The 10,472-nt window shown below is 31.7% G+C and overlaps 1 protein-coding gene across 1 annotated transcript; it reads left to right on the forward strand.

Moving 5' to 3' along the window:
- Positions 1–2,319: 2,319 nt before the first annotated feature.
- LOC110098579 (mediator of RNA polymerase II transcription subunit 11) lies at positions 2,320–9,739 on the forward strand. The gene is made up of 3 exons (XM_028692766.1): positions 2,320–2,574; positions 2,664–2,780; positions 9,677–9,739. Exons 1-3 carry the CDS (start codon positions 2,518–2,520, stop codon positions 9,737–9,739), a joined length of 237 nt encoding a protein of 78 aa, XP_028548599.1. The 5' UTR covers positions 2,320–2,517.
- The last annotated feature ends 733 nt before the right edge of the window (positions 9,740–10,472 follow it).

The following is a 10,472-nucleotide window of genomic DNA, read 5'->3' on the forward strand; positions in this document are numbered from 1 at the left end:
AAGTTTGTTGATTCTAGAAAAGGACCCATATCACCATCTAGTAGTTTACCGGAGTGCCCAAAATGTGACATGAGACATGCATGAAAATGTTATATGATCATAGGACAATGTTTCAAATATGGATAGTATGGTTACAAGATGATTAATTATCCATAGAGAGGATATAGTGAGAGATCAGTGTCTAGGATAGATCAATTTAAACAAGCATATAGATAGAGAATTGCAGGATCTTGAATGTCTAGTCAAAGCTTGGTGAGTGATCTAGATGGAAAAAATATGAATGGGAGTCAAAGATAGCACCGGTACAACCAATGATGAAAAATTTGAGTCATTGGGAAGTGAGAGATGCACCAAAGAGCATTGTGAAAATTAATTGTGAGCTAACGCTTCATAAATCATAATAACTGCATTCCACCTTGCAAACTACTTCTAGCTAAAAAACATTTAGCCAAATTCATCCACATTTTCTATCGACGAACTGAAGAACTTAGATACACCAAGAGCCTTCTCAACATCTTCATTTCTTGGCAAGCAAAGCATGCAAAGCTTTCTCATTTCAAATCGCATTCTAAAAGAGGAATATATGAACTTAATGTTAAGGTTTGTAAGAATCTTCATTGTGTATTATTGCCTGATAAATGTATTAGGATTTTCATGCTTAGGACATTAAAGGAGACATATACTAATGAGGTAAAAGATACTCACATCAACATATTAATGCATGAATATGAATTATTTAGTATCTTACCTATTCAACCTACCTATAATATGTACACTAAATTTATTAAAATCATCAATATATTATTTATTATTGAAGAAACGATAAAAATCAAGATTTTGTTTACTAAATATTAAGGTGTCGTAAAAAAGAGAGATGTCATAGTGGCTGCCATTAATGTCATAATAAATTTATCTTTATATTATTATTAATTAGTTAAAAAATGATTTGAAGTTTGATATCTCTAGAAAATTCACTTGATCAACACAAATCTTGATGTGATACTTGAATCTAAACCTTTCTAAATTAAATACAAGACCTTTCAAACTCATATTTCAACAAATTATTGTTGAACTAAATGTCTCTACATTTATAATCATCAACATCACAAGTGGTCCTATCTAAGTACAAATGAACCTAAATCAAATATTTGAAGTATATTTAGAAACATCAGGATAATAGTTGAACGAGTAAATACTCTCCAAATTTTATGTGTTGAAAATCAGATCGAGCAGCTTAATGAGATGAATCCTATGAGCTCAAGATAATTCAATTATAATAGTACTGTTTAGGCATTTAAAAGCTGGATAAGCAATCTATAATCATATGGATCAATGTGGGTCTTTAATTGAGTATTTAAGATTTTGAATAAATTTATCAAAATATCCATCTCCAAAATGTTATAAATAAGATATCATTTTTTATATTATGGAGGTTGGAGAGCTGAGAGAGCTATAGACTTATATTATATATATTTTTGGATATCCGCTAATGGCAATCATCAGTAATCATTGCCGCCATTTTCAACTAACTTATAATTAACAGCCAACCCTATTATTTGACTGCAATTATTCGCTTATGGCCAACTGATTTTTGTTATACCTATAATATGAATTAAATAATTATTTTTAATTACATAATATCATTTTTTATTATAGAAAAATATAAATTTATTTATTTACAATAATATAATAGATTATTATAATTAGATTAGACTTCATAATTTTTTAAGATTTTTGCATACATAACACCTAAAGCTATTGAAAATACATATTTAAAATTTAAACTTCTATATTTACTAATATACCACATAAAATCTCCCTTTCCTTCCATTTTACCACTCCATTGAAGCGATGATATACTTGTATTCACTGTAAAAGGATGTCATTGATGGAGAAGACAGCCGCTGATAGTGATTTTTTATGGAAGGTTTAAAAGAAATGTTAGAATTGATTAAAAGATGGATTTTATGTGGTATATTAGTAAATATAGAAGTTTAGGTGTTAAATATGTATTTTCAATAATTTTGGGTGTTACGTATGTAAAAATCCCTTCAATTTTTAAATTTTTCATATAAAATTTGTATATCTATTTCATCTTCTATTTGTATATGCTCTATTTTTATATTAAATTAAAATGTGAAATGTTATTTCATCATAAATAATAAAATTGGTTTTAAATCGAATTATTTAGAATCAAATTAGCTCGGTCCAAAATAAATTTAATTTCAGATCAAATTCAATCGAGCTAGAAAGGAAATTTATTTCGAATTTAGTAACTCGATGGAGCAGACTCGGCACCGGTTTGCTCGTCTTCCTCCTGGCCGTTCTCTTCTCCAAAACCTCCATCCTCCCACCCCGCCGATTTCCTGAACTCGGACTTATATCCCGCCCCCTCGAGCTCGTCAAGCTGACAGGTGATTCATCGATCCCTGGTCGAGGCCGCGCGGCTCCTTGGCATATCTTCTAGGGTTTATACGTACTACTCAAAATTTGCTAAGGCTTTTTATCGACATAGAAATGATGGGCCCTCAGAACCAGTCTACGTCATTGCAACGCCTTAATCATGCCGAGAAGGTCAGACAACGATCTTAAACAGATACCTAATTATTTCTTTTTGCTATTTGACGATATGTTATTGCTTTGCTTTTGATATGATGTTTCAGAGGATTGTTCGTGTGCTTGAGCTCGCTGGATTGGTGATGGATGAGCTTGCTAATTCGACCGGCCCCAGGACTGAAGTGCTCGCTGGTCATTGCCGAGAGTTCATGAAATCCATTAAGGTGTTTCTCCGAGAATATCTGTTTCCTTTTGCATATTGTTAAGACATATTTAGCTTTATTTTGGAAAATGATTGCTTAAGGCTATAGCAATTCCCAAAATACGATGTGCTAAGCTTTTGGGTAACGCGGTCTAACGAAATACCTCACGATTTGTTAGTAAGTTGTTAACTTACTCTCATTGCTTTGATTTGGTATTATTATCACAACGTTGCTGTTGTGAAATGGAATAAAATAGTATTTTGTATGGGCTTTCTTTGACATTATCAATATTCTCAACAATCAAAACTGCAGTAACAACAATAACAACCACCTTTAATATTTCTTACTGGATAGGTGTATTCTATTGTCTTGATTAAAGCTTACATGTAATCAGCCCTTCATTTTTCTTGTTGACACCTGTATAGTGATTGCTTTCTTTGATTTTATTTTCATGATGGTCTGTCAACAACTTATGTGGCTTTCGTTTGTCTTGAAATAGGAACTAATGAAGCTCTATTAGATTATGAAAAATTTGTACAAGTTGGCTTTTTTCTTTCAAACGAATCTAGTAGCAATAATAGTAGTATACTTAATGACAAAGCTGAAAGTCATGGGAGATAAGTCTTGTATTTGACTAGTTATCACTTTCAGTGTAGCAAAGTGAACCAAATTTGTGCACGATCTTTTATGTGAACAATTTTTATACCTGAACTCCTATCTGTCTATAGCATCGAGTCGGGTCTAGCTCATGAACTCTATGATGCATTTATGATAATATTTTTCTATTAATTATTAGGCACAAATATTAAAATATGCTCTATGAAAGAAAAACATAATGACTGATCATAATGGTCTCCTTCATGGCTGAGTCTGTTGAAACATGGTATTGATTGAGAATAAACACTCTGTAAGTTTGTGGAAATGCCACACAAATGCTCCTCATCTTTTTAGTTCTCAATTCCTGCAAAAAATAGAGATAAAATAGACACTAAATAAATTAGTGATCATTGTAATCATTAGTCTTATACCAATTATTATCTCACTCTTAAGCATCCTCATTGTTCTTACATATTGATTTGAAATATTTTTTCTCATTCAACATCTTTTTTTGTCTTCAAAAATATATTTAAATGATTTGTTAACCATACCCGTATAATATTCTCATAACTCTTCAATCTCTATAAAACTTTACTTTTATGCATCTTCTTTAGAGCTAACTCCACTTTATTTATTTTTTTGAATCAGTTCATTATATACATCATTAATTTCTTCATTATATTCTTTTGAACTAATTCGTTCTTAAAACTCTTATTTAAAATTTCTCAGAGTAGCGTTTTTATATTTCTTGATTATTCATTTTTAACTAGGATCTAGTTATATTCACTTACAAGGTATCTAACCTAATCAATGGCCTTAGATTTCTTATTTATTGTCTCCTTGTCTTCTTCTTCCGTGCCAAGCTTATTATATTAATCATTAAAAATTATAATTTTTTATTTTCTACCACTCTCTTTGTAAGAATTCTAGTTTTCTTAGAACTATTGTAAGCCCTAATAGTGTTTGTCTGTATCCACTCTTTAGAAGTATTTTTCTTAATCAATCTCATGTAAAATCATAGGCTATTGTGAAATAATCTATATTTTCTCCCATTGCATTTTTATCTTCTATTTCATACACATCTTAAATTTATAATCAAACTTATTTGAAGTTTATTTCCATTTAAATTACCTCCAATAAATGCCACCCTCTCTTTATCAACCATACATTCCCAAAATTGAATTTTGAAACTATTTTCTTATTATCTTTAGGAACATAAATAATGTATTAATGATATCTTTATCAATAATCAACTTAATGGAAATCACTGCATCATTAATATTTTTTTCTCGTCGACTTTCCATTTCTACACTTTTTAGTCCAACTCTATGTGTATTATTAATCCATATTTTCCAGATTTCTCTCCTTTTTTTTTAGTTTCTTGCAATGAAGCGATATTTATTCTTCTTTTAATCATTATTGTCACTAATTCTCTTATAATCTCATTCAAAATCCCTAAATTTCCCTAAATTTTGTATAATAAAATTAATTTTAGTTTTAGATGCAGTCGACCTTACTCACTTTTCATGACAGTTTGTTTAAATTATGGTATGTAACTTATGGGTGATGTCATAGTCAAGCTTGACTTTTTTTACTACAATCAGGTTAAGTTGTGGTGCATAAATTGGTGGTGATGTTCTAGCAACCTAGCTTATCTCTATAATTGGGTTTTGTTTTGGCAAGTATTTTTTCATGACAATTAAGTTAAATTAGGGTGTATTACTTGAGTGATATCATAGAAAATCCTGCCTACTTTTACCATAAGTTGGTTTAGTTGTGGTGCGTAACTTTTTGTTGATGTTCTAGCTACCCATGCTTTTCTCTAGAATTGGACTTAGCTGTGGCAAGCCACTTACGAGTAACATCCTATAAAATCTTTGTTTAATTCACCACAAACAAGTAAGATCATGACATGTTGCTTTTTAGAATATTGTAGTACTAGCAGAACTTCTTAAAATTATAGTAAACGGGGAGTGCACGTGCATTTGTTTCTATTAGGAATGTGTAAAACATTCAGGGAATCTTAAAGAGCCGATGAGGTTTGGTCATGAAGATGTTGAAATTTCCATGTTGCATTGGAAACTAGTAGGAGTTCATTAATTCCTACAGCATCATCTATCATATCTCCTCAAACTTGCTCAAAGTCACTATTTGCAGAACACTACAGAACTTTCTCGACTTATTCTTAGCTTTAAAAAATGTTATAGGAAGTTCGACATTGTCCTCCAATTATACTAAAGCCTTTATTTCCTTGGAGATTGTTGTGCTTTGTGATCCAGTCCTGTCTTTGAAAAAAGAAATTGGAAGTTGCGCAATGTTGTTCTTTGTGTCTAGGAACTGAAGTTTGTGTGGTGTTTGATGTGTTAAATAAAAAATGCCTTAATAACTGTCATGTAGAATGTTGTTTGCATTTATTATCAGTACAGTTGTGTTTCTGAAGCTCTAGGTATGTTAATTTGTCCTAGATGGGAGTTATTATGTTCTAATGGCGGTGATTAATTTATAATGGAATCTAGTAGCTTCTATAGGTAGAGACATGGTTTAAAATTGCGCAATATGAGGCTCGCCTTTGAGGCCCGCCTTTGCGCATTCTTATGTAAAACGCCTCCGATGGCTTCGCCTCGAGTTCTTTTCTGAGGCTTGCGACTCAACTTGGTTGAGGCCACCTTGAAGCCGCCTCGCCTCACTGGCATGAGGTTCTACGCCTCACGCTTATATATTAAAACTTACATAATCTTGAAGTAAATGATCCGACATTGGACTCTATAGGAGAGGCGGAAGGGAGAGAGCAATTCACCATAAATGATGATTCAATGAAGCGAACCCTTAGTGTTACAGTGCTGAGACTTATGAGTATTCTATGTGATATGTCAATTGCTATTATTTTGAAATGGATTAATTTAATGAAAAAAATACTGGATTGAGAAAAAAGAATTTTGAGTTGAACTTCATTTCATTTGCTTATTATTGAAGATATTTGATTTACTTCATATTTATGTTTTTAATTTTTATATTATTACTCATTAGATAATAAAAATATTATTCATTTTATGTTTACGCAATCTTCCTTGTTTGAATCATACGCCTCAACGCCTTGAGGCTTATGCTCGCTCAGAATGAAAAAACGCTCAATACCCAATACGTAATTTGGACAACATGGTAGAGAAGCTGTAATATGTATCACGAAATTTTTGTAAGTTTTAGTAGTTCATTGCACGAAACCTAACATTCCACCACTCTATATAAGTCTCAAGCTTGAAGACTTGGGACAGTAAATGAACCACAAAAATGCTACTCACTTGATAATGTTGAACAATCTTCATTGGGCCGTAACATTTTGAAAATTCATTGAGAAAAACTAAACAGCCCTTCAACTTGTTTTAAGACTCTTCGCTACAATTAGTTGAAAATACATTTGGTTTTGATATCCTAAGACGGAGCAAGTGAGGAATTGTCTGTGAATTCAGTTGTGAAAACTTAAACTTAGTAAAATGTCTGATTTTTTAAGTGTCATGTACAATAACAACAACACCTAATATAAGCCTTAGTCCTCACTATGTGGGGCGGTCACATGAATCCTGTTTTGCATTGTGGTCCGGTTTAAAAGATAATTCTCATTTAAATCTAATAAAGAAAGTCATATTCAAATATTTTCTAACGCATTCTTTTTAGTTTCTCTCTACCTTTCCTTTAACTCAAGTCAAATCTAATATCCTCAAACTTTCCTAAACGGGTCATCGGAAAGCCTCCGCTTTAATGTGACCAAACTTCTAGGCGAACTCCTCTATCTTAATCTTCCACTGGAGCTACTCAACCTTTTTCATGTTTATATGCTCATTTCGTATCCTATCTCTAGGGTCAAGCCACTCATCATCCCTAAGCATCCTCATCTCTGTAATCACTTAACTTAGTATTATGCTTCTCCTTTTAATGGCCAATTATCTAGTATTATGCTTCTCTTTTAAATGTCCAACATGCGCACATAAGCTTGTAGATCTCCTATTTATAGGAATTTCCCCTAAGTTTGAGGGGGACTTTTCTATCCGGCACAATAGCCGATGCTGTTCATCCACTTCAACCATGCCAAACTTGAATTACTGCTGATATATCCATTCAATTTCACATACTCTGAAAATAGATACCAAGATATCTAAAACTGTGTACTCTTATTATGATTTTGAATCGTCAAAAGTCCCATCCCTCAATTAGGTCTATTGGCTACTAAATTCCATCCATATATTCAATTTAGATCCTACTAAAGTGAAACCTTTAGACTCTAAAGTTTGACTCCATAATTCAAGTTTAACCTTCAATCTCTTTTTCTAGTCTCATCCATCAAGAAGCATATCATACAGCAAAAAAGCATATACCAAGGTACTATCCTCTTGTATGTCTAGTGAGAACATCCATGACTAAAGAAAATAAGATATGGACTTAGGCTGATCCTTGATTTGTATCCAACGCGAAATTGGACATACTTAGGCCTAAACATTGTGTTTGAACACAAGTATAAGCTCAATGCATACATATTTTTAATGATTTGAATATAAGCATAATTAACCTCCTTTCTTTTCAAGAAGCTTCTCCTAGCACTTCTTGAACTTTATCATATGCTTTCTCTAAATCAATAAATATCATAATGTATGATTCCTCGTTATTCCTCTCTATATTTACTCCATCAAAACTCTCAATAAATGTATGGCTCCATAGTAGACCTAAACGGTCATGAACGCAAAATTGATTTGAGAAACATTAGTATCATGGCGCACCTACGCTCCACTACGCTCCATAATCTCGCTTCCCATAGTTTTAAAGTATGACACATTAACTTAATTCTCTATAATTTGCCAATCTTGTGCATCACCTTTATTCTTAAAATAGAAATTAACCACATCATTCTCAATGATCTGACATCTTTTTAAGTCTTCAAAACAGTATTAAAAAGTTTAGTAAGCAAGAAATTCCTTCATCTCCTAACATTTCCACTCTCTATTGGAATATCATCAGGTCCAACACTTTTCACTTCATTTTTTTCAAAACCTCTCTAAACTTTGGTTTTACTAATACACCGATAAAATACAATCTTTATTTTCTTTTAGGTGATAAATTCACTAAATTCATGCGTATTTTTCACAATCTCATTAAAAATTTAGCAAATACCTCATCCACTTTGGTTGAATATCATCTTATAAGAATAGTACTTATTTTGATCCTTCATCTTAAATACACTTCACTTGACTAAATCTTACTACTCCTATCATCTTTGTTTGGCTAACTTAATCATATATCTTTTCTCTCTCCTTTAGTATCCTAATTTATTATATTAATTCATTAAAAGCTAAGCTCCTTTGCATCGCAATAAGTTTTTTTATGATTCCTTACTAGCCTCTTTAATAGCTTCCCAATTAATCAGAATTTTACAATCTAAACGGCAATTTTTATAACAATTTTTTATTTTTATCTTTTCTTGCCATTTGAATTCTACCACCAACTATTTTTACTATTAGGAGCTTTTCCCTTAAAACTCCAGCACATCTTTTGCAATATTTTAATTGTCAGCAAGCACTTTTTTCCCAATTGAAAAAAAAAAATAGATTTTTTTTTTCAAATTTTTTTTCCCAAAAAATTTTTTAGATTTTGAAAAAAAAAAAGGGGAATAATTATATGTAATTTCAACTGGAGTGCTATAGCTGATCATAAAAAGTTTTTAAAAAAAGAGCATCGAGAAGTTGTTTGACACATGTTTAATGTGGATTGTGGTTTGAAATGAACACTAACAAAATATTATCACTATCAACCTTAATTAAGGAATTCCACTTTGCTTCTGTTACTTAATTGTGGCAATAATGGGCCATTATATGAGTGAATTGGTGGATTAAAGGCTTAAGTTTATTGGATTTTTAATTCTAATAGCCTTTGAATGTTTGGTCGACATGACATATTTGTGGAGATGTCAAATTGGGTCCTGTAAATCAACTAGAAGTGGGTAACTGCATTCATAGTTTTTGTTATTTTGACTATGTAGCATCAAAGCATGCAATCTTGTTATTTATTTTGATTTTTCTTTGCAGTTTATTTATTTTAATTTTACTATAGATTTTTTAGTTTAGTTCTTGATTGGGGACTATTATAGATTGTTTTTAGGTCATGTCATAGATTTTTTTTTGGTCATTCTGCAATTGTTTATGTTCTATATCCACCTTCTGCTATCTTTATTTAACTATAAAACAAGGGCAATATTTCCTTGAATAATTGTTTGAAATATATGTGGTTTTGTAATATTAAAACGCTAGATGGTTTTTATTTGGGTGGGCTCTGTGGTGTTCGTGAGCTCAAGGAGTTGGGCTCGTTTCGGCATATTGGTCTTGCACTACATGTTATAATTATTTTAGAATTTTTTTTAGGTAGGTGCATTTAGAGTCTTATCTAAAGATATGATATTCTCTTGGACATAGCATACGATGATTAATTATCACACGATGGAATCGAAAAATATCATTTAAGGGGCAACCTTGTGCATATGTGATAGGATTTTTATTTATGCTTGGAGGATCGATGACTAGTGATCGAAGATATCATTAATTGCAATATCCATTGCTTCATTATCAAATTATTGTATGGATCTCCGTGTCCTCTAGTCAATGATTCAGTCAGATCCAAGGCCAGTATGATCTATAAGAGTTCTTATTCAATTGAGCAAGCATGGATGTTGCTCTTTCGAGATATTTTTTGAGTAGAGTATTAGGCATTAGGTGATAGTTATGTAAGTATTATGTACGGTCTCGAGATCTTAATTTTGAATCGATAAAAAACAAAGTTATGTAATTCGAAGATTAATATATAAGGATCATAGTGGTATTTTGAATAGATCATCCCACTATCAAGTGCGTCTGGAGCTATTGCTGGAGTTAATGGTGTCCCTATAGATGCTTGACTATTCACTGTGTAGTAGCTCTAGGCTTTGAGAGACGATTCACTAGGATAAGATAATGGATGGGTTTATCAGAGAATTCATTTCACGACTCATTCCTATGACTCACATAAGCACTCGAAGTCATGCACTATAATTCTCTTGTGCTTCATATTTTAGTTCATAGAATATTTTCAATGTACAAT

This window comes from Dendrobium catenatum, unplaced genomic scaffold, assembly GCF_001605985.2.
Source record: "Dendrobium catenatum unplaced genomic scaffold, ASM160598v2 original_scaffold_273437, whole genome shotgun sequence".
NCBI classification, from domain to species: domain Eukaryota; kingdom Viridiplantae; phylum Streptophyta; class Magnoliopsida; order Asparagales; family Orchidaceae; genus Dendrobium; species Dendrobium catenatum.

Excerpts from the sequence above, each read along its gene's own strand:
- LOC110098579 (XM_028692766.1), top strand. The coding sequence starts at position 2,518 with ATGATGGGCCCTCAGAACCAGTCTACGTCATTGCAACGCCTTAATCAT. Across the intron at positions 2,575-2,663 it reads GCCTTAATCATGCCGAGAAG|AGGATTGTTCGTGTGCTTGA; the intron begins GTCAGACAACGA and ends ATGATGTTTCAG. Across the intron at positions 2,781-9,676 it reads AGTTCATGAAATCCATTAAG|GTGTTCGTGAGCTCAAGGAG; the intron begins GTGTTTCTCCGA and ends GTGGGCTCTGTG.